At 41.9% G+C, this 21,946-nt stretch overlaps 2 protein-coding genes across 9 annotated transcripts in view; one reads left to right on the plus strand and one right to left on the minus strand.

Annotated features, from left to right (window-relative positions):
* Nucleotides 1-13,526, minus strand: part of kcnn2 (potassium calcium-activated channel subfamily N member 2) — a 32,628-nt gene extending 19,102 nt beyond the window's left edge. For 2 of the 8 annotated variants that reach the window (XM_058058560.1, XM_058058550.1), the window contains exons 1-2: nucleotides 7,077-7,598; nucleotides 6,635-6,730 (exon numbers count right to left, since the gene is read on the minus strand). In XM_058058560.1, the coding sequence (XP_057914543.1) occupies nucleotides 6,635-6,730; nucleotides 7,077-7,466 (486 nt within the window). In that variant the 5' untranslated portion in view covers nucleotides 7,467-7,598. The other 6 variants (XM_058058584.1, XM_058058597.1, XM_058058575.1 and 3 more) reach the window with 6 other exon arrangements.
* A 619-nt stretch (nucleotides 13,527-14,145) lies between these two features.
* Nucleotides 14,146-19,526, plus strand: slc2a11l (solute carrier family 2 member 11, like). Its single transcript, XM_058051810.1, has 12 exons — nucleotides 14,146-14,190; nucleotides 14,259-14,357; nucleotides 14,425-14,585; nucleotides 14,662-14,786; nucleotides 16,218-16,347; nucleotides 17,528-17,676; nucleotides 17,749-17,936; nucleotides 18,065-18,175; nucleotides 18,298-18,399; nucleotides 18,492-18,567; nucleotides 19,120-19,247; nucleotides 19,326-19,526. The coding sequence occupies exons 1-12, from the start codon at nucleotides 14,167-14,169 to the stop codon at nucleotides 19,524-19,526; spliced, it is 1,494 nt and encodes a 497-aa protein (XP_057907793.1). The 5' UTR covers nucleotides 14,146-14,166.
* Nucleotides 19,527-21,946: the final 2,420 nt, after the last annotated feature.

Genomic DNA, 21,946 nt, shown 5'->3' on the forward strand with positions numbered 1-21,946 from the left:
CGTAGCATTGGTGGTGATCATAAAAAATGGTAACAACAATCTAGCAAGTGCAGCGAATATGATTGTATATGTCTGACCCCCAAAAAGATGGCAGAGAAAAGAAAGAAAACGTAAATTTCACAAATTACCACTATGAAAGGAGCCTGTGACCAATCCAGGGTGTACCCAGTCTTTTCCCAAAGTCATCTGGGATAGGCTCCAGCACACCACTGCGGCCCCAATGAGGACAAGCGGCATATAAAATAGATAATGGTTAAAAATGTATTCAGAAAGTCATGAACATGTTTTCTATGATGGTGGTCGGGTCTGGAACTCATTAACCACGCTAAACGAGGGATGACAGTACTGACAAATTCTCTGAAACAACTATGGAGATGGCTTATGGTCGAGAAATGAACATTAAAACTGATTATGTGATGCTCTCAATTGAAATCTGATGCATGTTCAAATGAAATAAACCATTAAATTCAAAGGCAACAGCTCTAGTGGACATTCCTAGAGTCAGTTTGCCTATAGCATGCTCCCTCAACATCATCTGTAGCATTGTGCTGTGTGATAAAAATCCACATTTGCAATGGCCTTTAGTTGTGGCCACCTGTGCAACAATCATGCTGTCTAATGATCATCTTGATATGTGAGGTAGATGGATTATCTCAGATTTGTGAAAAGTCTGAGAGGGTTTTGAAAGTGTCTTAAAAGTACAGTCAAAATGGAGTTTAAAGCAAAAAATACACAACAAAATTCATCTTTTTGTTGCCACTGCACTTTCATTCATTAATTTTGTACTGATTATCCTCACGAGGGTCGCGGGGGTGCTGGAGCCTATCCCAGCTGTCTTCAGGCGAGAGGCGGGGTACACAATGGACTGGTGACCAGCCAATCACAGGGCCGATATAGACAAACAACCATTCACACTCACATTCATACCTATGGACAATTTGGAGTCGTCAATTAACCTAGCATGTTTTTGGAATGTGGGCGGAAACCAGAGTCCACGGAGAAAACCCACACATGCACAAGGAGAACATGCAAACTCCACCACAGAGATGGCTGAGGGTGGAATTTAACTTGGGTCTCCAAGCTGTGAGGCCTGCGCGCTAACCACTTAGACCGCCGTGCAACAGCCACGGCACATGACAGGAGCAAATAAAGCAATCTATTTGAAGATGCTGTTCACATTGCTGAGGACAGTGAGTAACTAGACAATGGTACTGTCATTATTCATGGACTGACCCTGTTCTCTCATGTCAACCACTGTATTATCCTTTTAGCAACAACACAAGACACTCGTGTTTGACTCTTTGTAACACACAATTGGATCCTATAACCTTCACCTTGCGGCTATGCCCAAGAAAGAAGTGGACATGCGCTCACAATGGACACGCTAATCCTCTGCACTATACAATATCCTCTAAATGCAAAGTGTGTGCACGCTCTTAGTTAAGCTAACAACAATCACAGAGGAAAAAGTGCATGGAATAAGATATGTTCAGATCATAAATGAACAGATTGGATACACCCCGGCAATTTGAGCCTGATGCAATAATTGAATAATCCTAAGTACTGTCTTGAGTGTCATTTACACCATGCAGCCGACCCCTTTATTGGCACATTCTAAACATTCATCCATCTTCTATGCCGCTTATCCTCACGAGGGTCACAGCTAACTTTGGGTGAGAGGTGGGGTACAGCCTGGACTGGTCGCCAGCCAATCACAGGGCACATATAGACAAACAACCATTCACACTCACATTCATACCTATAGATAATTTGGAGTCACCAATTAACCTAGCATGTTTTGGGGAATGTAGAGGAAACCGGAGTACCTGGATGCTTGCAACATGCAAACTCCACACAGAGATGGCAGAGGGTGGGATTGAACTCGGGTCTCCTAGCTGTGAGGTCTGCGCGCTAACCACTCGACCGCCGTGCAGCCACCATTCTAAAAATATGATTACTAATAAAAACAACAGCAATAATAAGAAAAAAACATTCAATTTAACATTGACACACCTGCTACAGACTGCAAATAGTAGAATCACATTCATCTTACCGTCTTGAAATATTGCTACAGCATCGTTCTTGTCAGAGTACACACTGCTGACTGCAGGAGTTGGCCTTATTTGCCACAACGTGCTTACACAAAAACACTTTTTGTCTCTCAGCTCAACCTGCGCTACTAGTTGGGCTGCGCTGGTTAGAGTCATCACCACAGTCAATATACCTAATGGATTCCAGCTCAATATTTAATCTGTGTAATGTCGAGTGGCAAACATACATCTTGTCATCTTGAATGAAATCGCTCAATTTCATTAGTGAACAAAGTTGAGAGAGGTTCGGCCCAATTAGACATTAATGCAATGCTTTATTTATGATATCAAAGCGAGACACTAAGGGACCACGTTGCATTATAAATCCTAAGCTGTCGTGCATTACACTTCACTTGTTTTAACTTTTTTTTATCATTCAGAACTCAAGTTTCATGTATGCTAATATCAACTTTTTAATCAAGCAAAGTAAACACATGAATAAATCTCCCTTTCATTACTGTTGTAGCCAAGGTGCACACTTTGGGTATACTGAAATACTCCCCGCATGTTCCCATTTCCATGCAGTGCACAGTTAGAGGATGCCATCAATAAATAATTGGGACAATTCTGGTCAGGAGGCAAAGAAGTGTGTCTGCTCCAGAAAAGCTAGTATGTTCAGAGAAAACATTTAGGCCAACAGCTAATGAAGTCGCCTGACTCCAGCCTCAAGTTTCAGGTAGTGTTGGCAAGAAAAGATAAATGAGGAAAATCCAGCAGATGGCATCATTGTGAAAAAAACTACTTTGAAACTGGCATGTGCAGTCACGGTTCCATTCATTCATTCATTCTGATTGTCTTCATTAGAGGTACGGGTAGGCTGGAGCCTGCCCCAGCTGAAGTCGGGTGAGATGTGGTGTCACCCCATACTGGTTGCCAGTCAATCAGGACACATACAGACAACCATTCACAGCTATAGGCAATTTCAAGTCTTCAATGAACCTAACTAATCTCTACATATTTTGGAGGGAAAGGATTGGATCCCACCAATTCTGCCTAGCAACAAGACACATATGAAATGTGTCCATGCTCTTGCTTTGCTTGCTAACTCTTATTGAATTGCACTAACATTTGTTATCCGTGTGGTTTAAACATTGCTGTTTGAAATTAAATTTAAAATCAAAAGGATGTCAGGGCTGCATGGCGGACGAGTGGTTAGTGCGCAGACCTCACAGATAGGAGACCAGGGTTCAATTCCACCCTCGGCCATCTCTGTGTGGAGTTTGCATGTTTCTCCGGGTACTCCGGTTTCCTCACACATTCCAAAAACATGCTAGGTTAACTGGCGACTCCAAATTGTCCATAGGTATGAATGTGAGTGTGAATGGTTGTTTGTCTATATGTGCCCTGTGATTGGCTGGCGACCAGTCCAGGGTGTAAAGACAGCTGGGATAGGCTCCAGCACCCTCAGCGACCCTCGTGAGGATACGCAGTAGAAAATGAATGAATGAAAAGTATGTCCCCTTGTCAAGATGCTCGGTTTGTTATACTAACATTCATAGTATGCAAATTTCACATCACATCAAAGACAGAAAAGCAGCCAAGAATTTTTCATGTCTGTGAGAAAACAATGTCATTACAAAGGACAGAGTTACAGCAGCAGCCTGAACACAAATGTGATGTGAGTGTAATGTGTTAAAAATATGTTTAAAAAGGCAGGTGAATCCAGCGACCATCTCAAAGCAGGATGATGCCCCTGGCTACAGACACATGCTGACAATATCAAATCAAAGTCGGTGGGGGGAAGGTGGGGGACAATGCAATCTCCACCGGTACAGTCAGTAAGTTGCCGCCTGCCAACAGTGCAACCGCAACTAAAGTAAAAAGTCTAAAAATTCCACTGGCAGACGGCCATGTGTCAACAAGAGGCATCAAGGCAACTTGATCATCTGCTAACACATCAAGGAGGACTAAATATAGGCTGTGGACAGGAAGAGTTCACATGAAAGTGAGCATAGATGATGAGAGCTCACGGATACTCCCGTTCTCGCTGTTTTGTGATGATACGCGTGCCTCGGGACGCCACCTGAGCACAGCAGATGCTTCCCAAACTAATTCCCGTGACAGCGGGTAGCCAGCATCCCTGTCCAATGTGACCTTTTTTGCAAAGCGCAAGAAACACATTTGTAAGGAAGTAGATTAAATGACAAGGAGTAATATTTACTTAGCCTGACAAGTGAAATCAGTTTTAAGGTGCTGGGACTGATGGCTGTGACTTATGGCTCTGTGTGTGACAGATATCTGTGAGTACACAAATACATGCATGCATAATGGATTTCATTGCAGGGAGAAACATTCTGTCAAGACTAAAATGACTGTTTAATAAACCAGACAGACTTCAGTCCACCCAACAAGAAGAAACATGGGCCTCCGTACAGCCAGGTCATCAGTAAGTTTCTGTTTCTGGTTTACTTGCGTATAGAAAACTCATCATCTTACCTATTTTTCATATTTTGAAAATGAGCGTAAAAATAGGGAGTAAGTAATACCTACTTTAATTCATTCATGTTCATTCATTCATTCATTTTCTACTGCTTTTTCCTCACGAGGGTCGCGGGGGTCTGGTCGCCAGCCAATCACAGGGCACATATAGACAAACAACCATTCACACTCACATTCATACCTATGGACAATTTGGAGTGACCAATTAACCTAGCATGTTTTTGGAATGTGGGAGGAAACCGGAGTACCCGGAGAAAACCCACGCATGCACGGGGAGAACATGCAAACTCCACACAGAGAGGGGAATTGAACCCTGGTCTCCTAGCTGTGAGGTCTGCACGCTAACCACTCATCCACCGTGCCACCCTTCATTCATGTTCATAACTCTAAATGTTATAGTCGGTTACTGCAGTTGCACTAATGCATTGCATCCTGCTGACCTTTACTATTTGGTAACCTTTTTCCACCACAGAGGGGTCATGTATTAATTGTGGTTTACTTACTGAGAAGGATTATGCAAAGCAAGGACAACTTCTTATGAAATTGAGTATGCAGGATTTATTTTTCCCCACTTACCGTAAAACGATAAGACAATTTTCTGATGTTTTCTTTCACCTCTCAATGAAAAAGGGCTGAATCTTAATGACTAAATTAAGGGATATGCAGAAGGTGGGTGTCTTAAAATTTATAACGTGACGTTGACCCTAATTAGCATCGTTTGAGTGCCATCTAAGCAGCATTGAGTGAGAATGTATGCTCTGTTTGCTTCTCGCACAAGCTCCCATGCACCTGCCTTTCGGTTGTTATTAACATAACGAACTCTATACAACCACAAAAGCCATGGACAACACTAATAACATGTATGAAACAGTTCACATGCACTGAAATTGTTTATTATGGGGACTGGAGCCCATAAATGCGCCGCCGATACAAGCCAACCGTGTTACAAGCTACCGCTGGAAACCTGCTGTGATGTGAGGAACACAGTGTCGCATATTAATCACAAATAAGGCGCCACATTACACACAAAGAAAAGTTTGCCCCCCCCACACCCCTTTATGAGTTGAATAATTTACACATAGGCTAGAAAGGCGTCGGAGGCAGCAAGAATAGATGTGTTCCTTTCATGCAAATGTATGCTTCCTAATTTATAAACAGCGACTGAATCGCTTCAGTTACACATTGGAATATGGTAATGTGTATTTCTCTCATCATCTCTTATAAAAGAAAGCTTTACAAGGAGACATTTTACTCTTGGGCCATTCCAATGACAGTTATTCCCCTGGGAATTGCAAGTTATAAAAACACAAGACAGACCCAAAATATGACAATCAATCTGAAGTGAGCATTGAGTCGTTGAGCAAACACAATCTATTCAAGTTGTTTCACCTTTCAAGTAATTGAAACGGAAAAGTCTTACATATGTAAAAGCAACATAGATCCTTTGAGTGCAGAACATGTCACTATTGATTTTGTGGCCGTTCAACAAACTCGAGATGCGAGTGCTGAAGCTTAAGATGAACTGTTGCTGCAATCTTTCTGAGCAAGGTCATAAAACTGGAGATTGTCAAGGTGATGGGGTGTTTATCTGTGGCTGATGAGCAGTATTGGTGCCCTCAATGCGTGTTTTTTTTTCTCCCATGGCTGACGTGAATTTGGATCTCGAATAACCTGAACCTGAAGTTGAACACACTGCAAAACTAATTGATACACTGAAGCCAACATTTCCCCTGATGAGCATTATCCATGCATTTTCAATTTGATTATGAACGGCTGAATCTTCAATGACCTGACACTTAAATTGAACACGCTGCAACACTAATTTACACACTTGAACATTTCCCCTGATAAGCAGTATTCAAGTGAATGTTCTTAAATCAATGTGGTTTTCAATGGCTGACATTAATTTGGATCTTAAATGACCTGAAACTGAAGATGTACACGCTGCAAAACTAATTTCACACTTGAATATAACATTTCCCCTTTTATCTGCAAATATAGCACATGTGAATTAAGCTATGTGTTTTATATCAGACTAAATGCTCCATCCTCTTAGGTCACATCAACATTTAGGAAAAAAAAAACCACAAGGTGTGTTTCATTACCTGGATCTCTCTTGCGTGGTAGATGATAATCAGTCCCAGGAGGATGATTGTAGAAAGGCTTATCAGGCATTTTAGAGCTAATGAATACAGGGACTCCTGGAAGAAAGCGACAACACTAAAGCCAAACACAAGATTGTAGCATTAAAAAAAACAACAACAACACACTATTATGTTACACGGGTGAGAGAATCACAATGATGTGAGATCACTTGAGCACAGCACTTTTGTTACCTCATACACAGGAGACTTTAAATATCTCATCACTGTAAAAGATCCTGCTTTTGTGTACCCATGACACTTGAATGTTCAATTATCAAAAGTTATTTTGATGCCCACCAAAGCGGTGCATTGACAAACTGATGCATGTGTAGTTAAATGTTTCAAAACTAACTATTGAGAATTCAATGTATGTTTAAAGTTGCCTAAATTGCTAGATACCCACCTTTCCATAGGCTCCCCAGGAGAGTTCTGTCTCTATAACCATAACAACGATCCCAAACATCCCAAAGATTAAAGCATAGTCGCTGAGCCGCTTCCTCTTCTCAAACAAGGCCCTCCTGTGGCCAAGCTTCTCCCCAATGTTCTGGTTCTTCTTCTTGCCTGATTTACCCCCGCTGTGGCCGCAGCCCCCGCCTCCGTCCCCGGATGCGTAAGGCATGAGTGTGGCCGAGTGGTTCTCCGGCTTGGAGGCTGCCAACGTGTCCGATGCGTCTCCTGCCGAGAGGGGCTGCAGCGGCTGCGACTCGGAATCAAACTCGTGTACGTTCCTGCGGGACGAGCTCAAGTGGCTGAGCGGCCGCATAACGCCGCCGTTGTATCTGCAGCTGCTCATGGCTGTCTCATGGCGGGAGGCTTGCTGGTCGCTGGCCGCGGGACGCTGCTGCTGATGCTGCCGCCTGGAGGAATTGGCATGGCTAGAAGGAGTCAGGTCGCGGACGCCTCGCCCGGAAGACGTCTCCAAAGATGTCCTCAAAGTTACCGCGGTGCTCGTCGGTGACGTCCCACGGAGGACGAGGCTGTCGCGATCATGACAGGTGCAATCGACATCCGTGCAGGTGCAAGCGACTCTTGTCTGCTCGGCCCGCAGAGGCGCTGCTGTCGTTGGTGATACTGACTCGAATGATCAGTGGAGAAATGGTTTTGCGGATGCAACGGGCTTCCCATATCACGGTTGTCTCTTCTTTTCCTCCTCCACCCCCACCCCCACCCCCCTCTTCTTTTTAAAGCAGCAGTCCGGCACCACAGAGCACACGAAGGAGGGCGTTGTGGTACTCGGAGAGGGCCGTATCGGCTCCGGTAAGAGACTACAACAGATCCTGTGAGGACCAAAACAATCTAGTCCGACGTTATGAAGAGCTTGCAGTCAGGGGTTAACTCGCCTTGCCGTTTACTGTATACATGTTCCACGCACACGTATCTTTTGCCCACTCAATCTACAATAGTCTACCTGCAGGACTTAAAAAAACACACCTTTGTTTGGAAGCAGTAAATGCACCACTCATAAAAGTACAATTATGAACTTTACTTTCACTTTTAGCTACCACATATGACGTGGGGTTCATTTTGCTTCCAAAAATAAAAATAGCATATTTTTTTTTACAACTCTTTTGCCAAAGAAAATCCACACAGTCACTGATTGACCCCCACGTGGGGGCGCAGCTTCTTTTGCTCGAAGCCTTGCAGACTTGATTCATTTGATTGGCCGGCGGTCACATGATCACGGTAAACCCTTTGGACCTTTAAGTTACCCCGCGCCGAGGAGCCTACACGTTTTAACTCACCAGGTTGTGTACTAACCGTAAGTGTGTGGGGTGTTTGTCTTGACTACGAAGCTGTCTCTCTCTCTCTCTCTCTCTCTCTCTCTCTCTCTCTCACACACACACACACACACACAAATCCACGCACACACTGGTCATTGATCACTAAAGCGCCCTTTCATAAAAATGTCCCTCTGCACAGCATCGCAATGCGCACTTACTCCTGATTGGCTGCATCCGCACCACGTGATAGCCCCCCCACCTGTATCTGGCCATCTCTGTATATCATTGTTTTAACGACGTGCTTATTATGTGCCTTTTTAATTTGTAAAAAAAAATGTAGGTAAATATAAAGTTATATATATTTCTAGAAAAAAGCCTGCATCTCAGCTCATGTTTTTATTAGTATGAGTGTACATTTTTGAAGTAAGCAATAAAGCGAGTACAGCCATGTTAAGGTGAGTAACAGTGGAAAAGGGCATTCGGTGTAGTCAGTGTACCATTAATGACCCAGGAAAGCGTTCCTGTATAGTGCAGAAGGGCTCTGGAAAGTTACCTTTTATTTGGGGTTATAAATATAATCAAATCGAACCATCAAGCCACCTCACATAGATACCCCCAAAACTATTTTGACTATGTGTTTTGATTACACATGACGCGACATACATGACAAAGTATGCCTTGAAGTATCCCAAGTATACGGTCCATGGCGAGAAAGAACCCTTTGAACTCAAACTCTTACTGTGGCGTTGCATTCTGTTCCAAAGCACTTTTCAAACACTTAATCACTTCACAGACATATGTTCATTAGTCCTTTGAAACACAGTGATGGAAAATTCAAATAGTGGCAATCAGCTAATAAATCACTTCCCATCGTTCTATTTAAGCCGCATGATCAATCACACTCACCTCTGCATTAAATGTGAATAACTCTGGAGTACACAACTATGGATATAAGGCACCCACACTCCCGCAGGCCACAACATAACGTGTGCAAGCTAATGGAATCCAATACAAGGGCTGTGATGTGTCATTCTATTGTTAAGGTGTACCTAATGAAGGGTCCAAGAGTGCACATATAGGTCACTTGTATCATTTCCGTAGTGCCTGTCGTCAATGTCACCTGGCTATACAGTAGATTACTGAGCATTTTGTTTATTAAAAAATGTCAGGAAAAAAAGTCCCCTGATGCCAAGAAGAGAAATTACTTTTGAGGTTTAATTTTGCTTCAGGCCTCCTTTTTAATGCGTTCCAAGAACGGGATGATTAGAACTACAGATGCCAGTCTGGATGAGAGGATCAAAATCGCTATTAAGATTAAGAGCATCAATTATACGCTAGATGGGACAGCCGAGTGAGGGAAGAGCGCAGACAGCGATTATAAAGTTCATTATTTCTTTGTGCCTCTTTGACATTCGTTCACAAACTCTCATTCCGAAGTTTGTACTTGACACATTTACCGAAATATATCGCTGGTGACCTTGTGACGTGTCCTGATGTTTAATACCTTCAGTAACATAAAAAACATCATCTGTATACTTACCACTTCCATATATTCCAGTTTCTGTCCCTCATCCGAGCAGCACCTGCTGTAGACTCACAGCAGCCGGCCAATCACAGCACTGACAGATAATGTACACCCTGAATACAAAAAAATAAATAAGAAAAAGATCTCGTCACCAATGCAGCCTGTTGAATGTCTGTGTCGGGCAACTTTAAAAAGTAAGGTCTGTGTGAAAAAATATTTCATGATAATGGATGCAGACAAACACTTATAGCTCTGGGACATAATGGGACATGGGACATCATCTGTACGTACGTCCTTGCGTTTGACATTAATGAAGTTGAGGTAGTGCAGTACTTCCATTCTAAAAATGCAAGTTTTAACTCAACATACCGCTCTGGCTCGCCATTGCTGCGGCACATAGAGGTTTGTATAAATCCCCACCTACCTACCTGAACTGTGGCACTGATTTGCTTATTATATAAATTGCACTCTATCTTTAGCAAAGACATATTTTTCTTGAATCAGAATTTTTTTCATTTGTAGCTAGTCCTGTCCTGCTCCTGGCTGGCTAAGCGAGCTGGTGAGCAGATAACAGCGTTAGATATATCAGTACATCATAATGCGGCGCTGTCAGGCAATGCTAATGGCATTGTAATGTTTGAAAAGGTAATCAATTAGATTACCCGTTACTGGAAAATTCATATATGTGCCCTGTGATTGGCTGCCGACCAATCCAGGGTGTACCCTGACAGCTGGGATAGGCTCCAGCACCCCCGCGACCCTCGTGAGGAAAAAACGGTGGAAAATGAATGAATGAATGCTGTTACCTTTACTAACAGTAAAATGTAGTGCGTTAGGGGGCACGACGGTCGAGTGGTTAGACCTCACAGCTAGGAGACCAGGGTTCAATTCCACCCTCGGCCATCTCTGTAACTCTGTGTGGAGTTTACATGTTCTCCCCGTGCATGTGTGAATGGTTGTTTGTCTATATGTGCCCTGTGATTGGCTGGCGACCAGTCCAGGGTGTCTCGCCCGAAGACAGCTGGGATAGGCTCCAGCACCCCTCGTGAGGAAAAGCGGTAAAAAATTAATGAATGAATGGAAAATTCATATTTTTAGTGACATTGCTCCCAACACTGCTGGTCAAATTGAAAAGCTCAAACCACAGCTGCCCTCTAGTGGCCGTATTTGTTATGACCCAAAAAACAGCAGTACAGGGAGTGCTGCCTTGGTCCCGATTTAGCATTTGTCCCATATACAGGGGTCTCGGAACATAACCCCTATAAATAATGGTGATCCACTGTAATGGAGCTTTTGGACAGGGTTATATACCATCATTTTTCCCCATATGAAGGTTTTCTCCAAAGGACAGCAGCTATTTAGCCATAACACAATACCAGTTATACAATTGGACTGTACCTCAAATAAAGTCAATTTATTTGCTAGTCATAGGGACACAGGACGCCAGAGAAGCATGACTAAGGTGCCCACTTCCTCCTCTACACAAGTGTCTAATACCAGAATCCATATACGGCTTTTAGTCACGTCGCTGCTGATACTACGACCATTTACGGTGAGGAGAGAGATTTACCGTCAATATGGTTTAAATGTCCCCGCTCAAGGCCATGGCATCACCACATGGGACTTGAGTTTATGCCCACCATCAGACTGATGTATAGCCACTGTGTTGATAAAATCGAATTCACAGGGGGGCGCTTCTGCAAAGAACATGCACACATGAGTGGAAAAGTTGATTATTTTGGTTACCATCTTATGTTTTCACAAGAATATAGCTGCACCTTTATGAAAGGCACCGGCAGTGTTTTCATACAAGTGCTCTGCAGGGGAGTGTAACTTTGCCGCAGTTGAGACAACGTCAAGCATCATGCTTTTTGACATTCTTAACATGCAAGTGTAAAAGGAACCGCTGTATACAGTATTGAATATTTTTTAAAGGTATACTCACCATTAAGGGGACTCCTTATGCAGCCAGGATAGAGAGACCACTTTCTGTTCAAGAGTGTTCCATCATATTTCTCCTCTTTGCCATCACTGGTACCATTCTGTCGTGGCATTAAGAAAAAAGAAAATATTTAAAAACATCCATTTATTGTGAGTTATGTCTTAAAAACAGGAAAACTATGTCCGTTACATTTGCCAAGTCACACTTAAAACTAGACTTGGCTTTGATGGAGCTTCCTCTGGGAATGGTCTCTGAACTTCATCTTTTACTCATCTACACTTGCCAATATCTTTACAGGTCAGTGTCACTCATTATTGCGCTTTATGAGTGTAGTTATTACCTGAGCTCGAGACAGGGCAGATTGCTGGGTCATTTTCTGCACAAGCTGCAGGTGCTTCTTGAAGTGGTTCCACCGGCTACAAATATACTGCAGCAGGAGGGTGTAAAAAAAAAAGGCAGTTTAAGATTAAATATCAGCACTGTGTAGCAGCAGTAAATTTGACTTTTAATGCATTGGTTCTCTATTGGTGGGGAATGCAGGCAGCTTGTTTCATGCATCCTATTTTTGAAAAAAAGTCACTTGCTTGGTCATGCCAACACTTGCTACAATGCATTCACGTTGTAATAATTACAAAGAGCTACACAAGCGTGTTGTGTTCACTTTAATCTGCTGCTAAAAGTGCATGCTCTGCAGAGCCAGGATGAGCATCATTATGCTCGAAACGGCCTTTACTGGTGTATGGGGAGCATTTAGGAGAACACATCATATTGTATGTGGGAGGCTGACATAAAAAAAATCCAAATTCTTGCATGTTACAGCATAATGGAGTCCAAATTATTTACTTTATCTTGCTTGCCTTTGTGTGCACTGCTATTCAGGACATTCCTTACCTTTAGAAGGCTAGATATATTTTTATTCACCTCTCAAAAGGCACAAATGGAACAGCAGCATTCATGGGTCTTATTGACAATTGAGTTCAGACATAAGCAGAAGTAACAACATTTCCTCACGGACTGTATTTTACTGTTTTTCTGTTGAAAGAATGGGGAAAAATGCTTTTTGGCTCTGGAAAGTCTTCCATGTGGCTTGTCGGCCATCTGAAGGAAATTGAGCCAGCAAAGTGCTTCAGGGTAGTTTACTCACCGAGGAGAAAAGTCGATCCTGGGGTTTAATTAAACAAAAGGAAGGCTGTAGATCTCCAAGGTAGACAATGCACACATTCTCCTCCTGTCGTTCATTAATTCATTTATGAAACTAAATATTTAAGAACAAGAAAGAAAATAAGAGGAATTTAGTGTTTTTATATGTGGAAGAACATTGTGGCACCAACTAGCCTGTGTTGAGGCCTGTTTTGTTAGCCACTTAGCTTATAGCCAAGTATTAGTCACCCCAGACATTCCCCACAAGGACCAAATGACTTTTTATACGCTTCAGCGTGGTTGTTGTCGTGTGAACTAGCTATACTAACTAACTATACTCACGAACGTTGTCTGAATTGACAGAAACATAAAATAGAAGGTTCAGATTACGTTTAGTACGTGAAAAAGTGTCATTATCCATGCGCGCGTAGACTAAGAAGTTCATTTAATGCCAATGTCTTACCTGCACATACAAGGGAAGACCAGTGAGTGGCGCTGATTCCCGGAAGTCATTGTGAATTTGCCCACATAGCTGAGAAGGGACACGGAGGTCCCATCTGTCACCCATCCATTTTTATGTATTCGCACCAAAGTTCTATTCTATTTCAATGAAAGTATTTTTTAGTCAAATAACATTTTTATTTTTGCATTAAAATATTCCAACTTTTTCTGTATGTTTATGATTTACATAATGAAGTCACACCCATGGCAAACTATCAACTATGCACAGGGTTGAGAAAAGACACAGAAAAAACAAGCCCAGAAAAAAAGTCACCCTTGATGCAAAGTTAATTTAATGAGCATACTTAGGCTGATGCTAAGACAAGAGACACGTTCTTAAAACTTTATCGAGTTGCTGTAAGGACTCGGATCTAAAGTTTGCTCGCTGGGAGAGATCTGTTTGTAGCTGTGTGAAGCCATTACAACACGGTTTGTGTTACATGGTTAATTTCTATGCTTATTTGTTTTGAAGTTGATCCAGAAAGGCGTTTTGGTGGAACCCATCCAGTGTATTTCACCGTAATTTTAATGATGTCATTGTACAAACGAATTGACATGCTAGGCACTTGCCAAAAAATGATGTTTCAGACTACGAGGGTGTGCCAGTTTTGCGAGTTATTAATTCATTAGGGTTCCCTTTCGTGACTCAAGCGAGGATCCAGCTATGTCACAGCACCTAACACTCCTGGTAAGTCATTTTTCTAGTTTTTATTTGACATGAATTGCATTTTATATTATGTTATGCTTGTATTGCAGCTACAGTGCCCTCTTGTAATTGCCGCCATCTTTATACTTGGCATTGGCGGGACATTTCAGTATGGATTTGCCATATCGATGGTGACATCCCCATCTGCTGTAAGTTTATTGAATTGTTTCCACACAAGGAATGAGTGGTGGTGATGCCTTCATGTGTTAACTGCAGTACATCAAGGAGCTAGTGAACCAAACAGGCATAGAGAGATATGATGTCTACATGAAGCAGTGGGAGGTCTCTCTCATCTGGTCCTTCATTGTGTCCATTTTTTCCATCGGAGGGTTAGTGGGTTCCCTCCTGGCACCTCCGATCTTCACAAGATTTGGAAGGTGAGTGATACAGACACAAAAAGTCAGGGTTCTTCGAGATGATGCCAAGTATTAACACAGGTCTATGTTTATGTAGAAGAAAGTGTCTTCTGCTCAACAATTTTGTGTCTATAATGGGAGCCGTGCTAATGGTTTGGAGCCGAAAAGCTGTGTCCTTTGAGATGATCATGGTGGGGAGGTTTCTTTATGGCGTCAATTCAGGTGAGACTAGCAGGAAATGGTCGTAACGTAAGGTACACTTAAAGAAAGTATGAAAAATTGAGCGTGTTATTATTTTCCAACTACAGGCTGTAAAAACGGTTTAAGTGGATTTAAGCATATTGTATTTGTATTTGTCGAAGGAGGGAGGGTGTGTGGCCTAAGGTCAACACCCTACAGGTACATCGAAAACATTAGAATATCATGACAATTTTCAACCTCAGACCACCTTTGATCCAGATATAATAGTAATAACAAAAATAGCTCAAAAGAATCTAATTTAAGAGCTTATTAAACATGTATGAGCTAGTTTTGTTGTCATCATATTTGTCCAAATAAAGGCACCTTTAGTTGTACCAGGCATTAAAATGAACAAGAAACTGAAGAAACAAGGATGGTCTAATCATTTTCCCCCCATGATTAATAATACATAACACATACAGGGACAGTGTCTCATCAATAGGATGGAATGGTGGATGAATGTCAAAATGGCTGTAAATTAGTCAGCCTTTTTATCTGAAATAGACACAGGACACTTTGTCTTTCAGGAAGATGCTTAAAATGAACAGTTCATCACTTCCTAGTTCTTCTACGGACGTATTTCCTAAAAGCTAGCTTTAACCCAGCATGCAGAATACTAGATATGACATCTTCATGTGTCTTCTGAATGCCTTATAGTTGTATTTTTGTTCATTTTTATGCTTAAAAAATGACTTAAAAAATGCTTAACTTTTCATCATCACTTCACTGCATTTTGTAGCTTGACTGTTCCCATGAAAACTTAACCAATGTTTTGAGTTAATTAGCCAATTAGGGTGGGGCACCATGACTTTCCAGTATTTTTACCACAATATTGTACTTTTTCTGAGAGACTAAATGTTTGGTTTTCATAATAATGACACCACATTTGTAATGAAGCTTTATCCATTCAGTCAAACCTCACTTTTGGCACAATATTGCATGATACAAACTACAAACGGGATGTTTGTGGCTGACTCTCTCACTACGTTTACATGCAATCAATATTCCAATTAAGGTCAATATTCCGAAGCATTTGGAATAACCTGTTTCCATGCCTGGGTACACAGGGTTATTCCTGTACACGTGGTAATTGTGAACAATCAGGATATCCTGATCAAAACAGTGTCACATGGAGAACGTCAATGAAAACTTTATTTTTTGTGAGACTTTTTCAAATAAACTAATAATATATTGTGGTGGTCGAGTGGTTAGCGTGCAGAACTCACAGCTAGGAGACCAGGGTTCAATTCCACCCTCGGCCATTTCTGTGTGGAGTTTGCATGTTCTCCCCGTGCATGCGTGGGTTTTCTCCGGGTACTCCGGTTTCCTCCCACATTCCAAAAACATGCTAGGTTAACTGGCGACTCCAAATTGTAGCCAACTACGTCCCCCACCCCAATGTGTGACATGCAGGAGTTGGTCTCTCGGCTCAAACCGTGTACCTCGTTGAATGTGCACCGAAGATGCTCCGAGAAGTGGTTGGCGTCACCATCGCCACCTTCGTTGCTGCAGGAAAGGTCACTGGTCAGCTGTTGGGGATCAGGTAGGAAAAGCAGAAGTAAAATGTGCCCCTATTATGCAAAAAACATTCGCCAAACATGAGACAAATCTATTACCCCCCCCCCCCCCCCCACCTTCTATCATCTATCATCTCAACTGGTTGGGCCACCCTTAGCAGCAACAACTGCAATCGAGTGTTTGAGTCACTTCCAGCGCTGTGGAGGAATTTTGGTTCACTCATCTTTACAGAATTGCTGTCATTCAACCACATTGGAGGTTTTTCCAGCAGGAAGGGCCTTATAAGGTCATGCCATAGCATCTCAATAGGATTCAGGTCAGGACTTTGACTAAGGCCACTCCAAAGTCTTTATTTAATTTTCTCTTAAGTCATTCAGAGGTGGACTTGCTGGTGTGTTTTGGATCATTGTCCTGCTGCAGAACCCAAGTTCTTGATGAACAAATGGCCTGGATATTCTCCTTCAGGATTTTTTGTTGTACACCAGAATTCATGGTCCCATTTATCTCAAAACCTTCAGCAAAACAGCCTCAGACCATCACACTACCACCACCATATTTTACCGTTATAATCATAATGTTCTTATTCTGAAATGTGACATGACTTCAACTTTTGTCTCATCAGACCACAGAGTCCTGGGGATCGTCAGGATGTTTTCTGGCAAAATTCAGACGAGCCTTAATGTTCTTTTATTTCGGTGGTTTTAGTCTTAGAATTCTGTCATGCAGGCCATTTTTGCCCTGTGTCTTTCTTAAAGTGGAGTCATGAACACTGACTTTACCAAGTGAGGCAAGTGAGGCCTGCTGTTCTTTGGTTGTTGTGGGGTCTTTTGTGACCTCTTATGCACTCTTGGGGTCATTTAGGTTGGTTGGCCACTCTTGGGAAGGTTCAACATTGTTCCATGTTTTTGCCTATTGTGGATAAAGGCTCTCACTGTGGTTTGCTGGAGTTCCAAAGCATTAAAAAATGACTTTAAAACCTTTTTTCCAATTATTATGTTCCAACAAGGGAGGCTTTTTCACGCAGGGCCATGTCGGTTTGGTTTGTTTTCTCCCGTATTAGTATTAGTTCCCGCATTAGTTCAATGCTTAGTTATTATTATTTTAACTTTACATGTCCTGTATTATTTTGCTTCATTGTACTTTGTATTGATTTTATGGATTGAGTGTCTTTTGAGTTGTTCTGACTATTATCACTGCCCCCACAGAGAGCTACTCGGCACTAAGGACAGATGGCCGTGGCTGCTGAGTTTCAATGCCATTATGGCGTTTTTTCAACTCCTCACACTCCCCTTCCTGCCTGAGTCGCCTAAGTTCCTACTACTGGATCGAGGAGACCAGGAGGCATGTGAGAAAGGTGTGACAGCATGTTTTTTTTCCACATGTATGTTATACAGTACCACGAGTCATTACATCATTGTCCACTTAGCTCTGAGGAGGCTGTGGGGGAATAAGGACCACAGCACAGAGATGGAGGAGATGCTGGAGGAGAAAGCAGCCCTCCAGAACATCAAAGCCCACTCAGTGATGGACCTCTTTCGGGATAAAACTGTCCGCTGGCAGCTGATAACCATCATGGTTTGCTTTGGCTTGCTACAGCTTTGTGGCATCAATGCAGTAAGTGATTTTTGTCATTTATAGGTTCATTTATAGGTTAATGTCGATCCATTCAGGGAGTCATGACGTGCCTTTCACACAGGGAAATATGACCGAAACAAACATAATATTGCTGTGCTTCACTACAGGTGTACTTCTACTCCTACGAGGTGTTCCGAGCAGCAGGACTCCATGAGAAACAGTTGCCGTATGCCGTTTTGGGAACCGGGCTGTCTGAAACGGTCGGCTCCCTAGCATGTGTACGTGCTGTTTATGTTTTTGGCAACACAAATTAGGACCCATAAACTTCTTGTAAAAGTGTAATTATAGCCCCACCTTGTGGTACCTTCATCCTCTGCTTTGCTCCATGTTGATGCCGCAGTTTGTGATTGTCGGGAGTGTCGGTAAGAAAGTCCTCTTCTGCAGAGGATGCCTGACCATGTCTGCTATACTGCTCTTCCTCACCATCTCTCTTTATCTGCAGGTGAGCCACGCCCAAAATTGGATGTGTGCATACTTGGGAGATTAAATCAAAAACAAAAACTGACACCTTTGACGTCTATGTGTCTCACCCAGCCTCACGTGACGTGGATGTCGTACTGCAGCATGGTCCTCCTTTTCCTCTACATTTTCATATTTTCCATCGGACCGGGTGGGTTTATCTTGGAAGAAAAAAAAAACAAGTTAAAATGTCGGCCATGTTTGTGGAGCATGTTGTCGCAGGACTCAATACATTTGGAGTGGAATGTCGCTCGTGCTTTTTATCATATGATGTTTGCAGAATGACTGGCCATTTTGAGGTGCAATGTCGGCCATGTTTGCGGAGTATTTTGCAGCAACTTTTGATATTTTCGGTGCGGAATGTCAGCTGTGTTTATGGAGCGATATTTTCCTTTTTATTTGTGGAATCTGTCGCAGGATTCAACTTATTTACAGTGGAATGTCGGACATATTTGTGGAGTATATTGCAGCAGGACTCCACATAATGTCAGCCATGTTTGTGGAATGTGCGGCAGCCAGATTTTACCATTCTTGGGGCACAATATCAGCCATGTTTATGGCGTGTACGGCAGCACATAATGTGCAGGCTTCTCTCCACACTTTTTTTTAATGGGCAATGTTTGCCATATTTGTGGCGTGTGCTGCCGCACTCTTTCAGTTGCGTCCGTCTAATCATTTTTTCCTTGTGTTTTTTGACCCTCAGGAGGAACAACCGTTCCTCTTCCAGGTCTAATTTTCACCCAGGCTTTTAAATCGGCTGCATACTCTGTTGCCTGCTCTGTCAACTGGATCAGCATGTTCATAGTGGGGATGATCTTCCCTATTCTAGTGGTGAGCTATTATTATTATTATTACATGAAAACATTTACGATTGATAATAAACATCACAATCAAACACTTCCGTTGCAGGAGCATCTGCATTCCTTCTGTTTTCTCATATTCCTAATCAACTGCCTCGCTGGTGGCCTGTACATGCACTTCAACGTTCCAGAGACCAACAATAAGACACCTCTGGAAATCACAGCAGACTTCCAGAAGATGCACAGCAAGCCTGGAAGGTCACAGGGGAAACCTCCTGATGTCACTAAAACATACGAGACCAAATTTTAACTTTACTTGACAAGATATACCAAGGAAAAAGTGTTTTTGAAGAAAAATAGCACCTTTTTTATATGTTTGCATATATATGTGTTTGTATAAAAAAATAGAACTGTAATGTACAAATTTCACGTGATTTGAGTTTGTAGCCTGACTATGTGGAATCTGAGTGTAACATTTCAATACAGTGTCTCTCTACATGTTAATTAAATTACTGTACATCAAGGCAAATAGGGGGGTCAACCAGCGGACCATTGTTTGATTAGGTTATCTCCTAGATCAGGGGTGCTCACACTTTTTCAGCATGCGAGCTACTTTTAAAATGACCGAGTCAAAATGATCTACCCACTACAAAAATGCAAAACATCTATTTATTTTCAAATGTATTGAGGATTATTTGTACGTACAATGTATGTTGATGTACCTTACATAACCAAATGAGCCAATATTGCAAAACACACATAATTAACTATTACATTTTTTGTAATTACCTGAGTTTACTTTGATGACTTGCACTGAATTGAACCAGCCAGGGATGCATAGTCCGGACAGTAGCTGCTGATAGCCAGCCTCAAGCACACTTCCAAATGTTTATCAGTCATGGATAATATCCGTATCATAATATCCGTATAATATTCCATATCCGTATGGAAGTGATATGTTTTTTGCCTTTTTACTTGGTCCAGTTTTTGCCTTTTTACTTGGTCCAGCTCCTTCACTCATTTTAGTGACCAGAAACTTTAGCGAGGGCTTAAAATCTCGCAATTCGCCGACTAGCTTAGCACTTTGCATCGTTGTTTACGCATGAGCGGTGACCTAAAGGTCAAAATTCAGTTGTCATCTGACTGGTTGTCCTGTATGTCAATCAAGTAACGGGGACTGATGATAGGCTGACATCGTAAGTTCTGCTTCACTTAGAGACGTTGTTTGATCTGATTGGTCGCCCGAAGGGCAACATTCAGTTGTCATCTGAATGGCTGCCCTGTATATCAATCAAGTGACGGCATTGATGCTGGGATGATATTTTTTTAATGTCACGTCGCGATCGACCAGCGATCGACCAGTACCACCTCCGCGATCGACCGGTAGCTTGCGATCGACTTAATGAGCACCCCTGTCCTAGATGCTGCCCCCCCCCCCCATTAAAGTACCAGTAGGGGTACACGTTGAAAAGACACGTTGACACCTAAGTAGTATCTCCCAAGACACGCCATCACCAGTGGTGATTGGCTTCCTTTATTATGTAATTCATTTGCATGCGATGAAGTGTAAGGTATCAAGGCATCAAAAGATGTCTGCAGCCGGACATCTGCAGACCGCCATGCACGCTATATGTTGTCTGATCACACAACACTTGTTTTTGGCTCGACTTGCTTGCATTTTCCGGCTTATTCAGTGAAGGTGGAAGTAAACTTAAATGTTTAATTATCTTGTATATGAATTTTTCTATTGTTTGCTGTGTGAAAAATGATTACAACATTTTTTTTGTGTTAACATATTTGGCTTTCTGGAACAGAATAATTGCTTTACATTATTTATTATGGGAAACATTTATTTGGTTAGAGTACGTTTTGGTTAGAGTTGAACCTGGTTAGAGTCTAAATAAATCTGGGGTGGGGTCATAACACAAAAATGAGGTGGAAATGTCACATTCAGAATATACAACATAAGATGTCCTCTGGTTTTACCATATCTAATATATTGTGTGGCAATAACTATAAAAGTAATCTTCACTTGCTAAATCTACTGCATGAAAGATTGGTTAGGATAATCAAACACTTAAGCATAGCAGTACTTATAAGACACCACTAGAGGTCAGTACTAAACAGGAACAGGAAGGCTAAAACCTTCCTGTTCCCTCTTTATTATGCGCCTTCTGAGGCTTCTTTATTCTACTTATATATTATAAGTAGTACGATATATTCTATTAAATTCTACTTTATGATATACAGCAATGAACTTGTGACATTGGTATGAATGTTTCTATAAATGTTATGATAGTTCATCTGTTCAGTTTCTAAAGGTTAGTTATGGTACTAATTTAAGGTGGAATAAACTAATTCACTTTACATTCATTCCTAATTGACAACAACCATATATAAAAGTTCTTTTTTACAATAGGTCTACCACTTCATTTAGCTTAAACAGTAGCAAAATATTAGCAACAGCTCTCAGTGTAATGCATATTTGTTTTTGGTATTTTTGCTGTTTGATCTTATAATGTGAAAATGATCCCTGTGCTGCACATTAGAGATCCCAGAATTAATACCTATCTGACCTGAGTGTTTTAATATTTAAAGATTGTTTGTTTTTGTCAAGTCCCATGAGGAAACTCCTACATGGTCGGGGTGCAACCCCCCACCCCAGTTGTGGTGTGTGCACACCTCTGATAATACAATCTGCGTGATAATCTGCAAGAGTGCTTGCCTCTC

Source organism: Doryrhamphus excisus, chromosome 2 (genome assembly GCF_030265055.1).
Source record: "Doryrhamphus excisus isolate RoL2022-K1 chromosome 2, RoL_Dexc_1.0, whole genome shotgun sequence".
Classification (NCBI taxonomy): Eukaryota; Metazoa; Chordata; class Actinopteri; order Syngnathiformes; family Syngnathidae; genus Doryrhamphus; species Doryrhamphus excisus.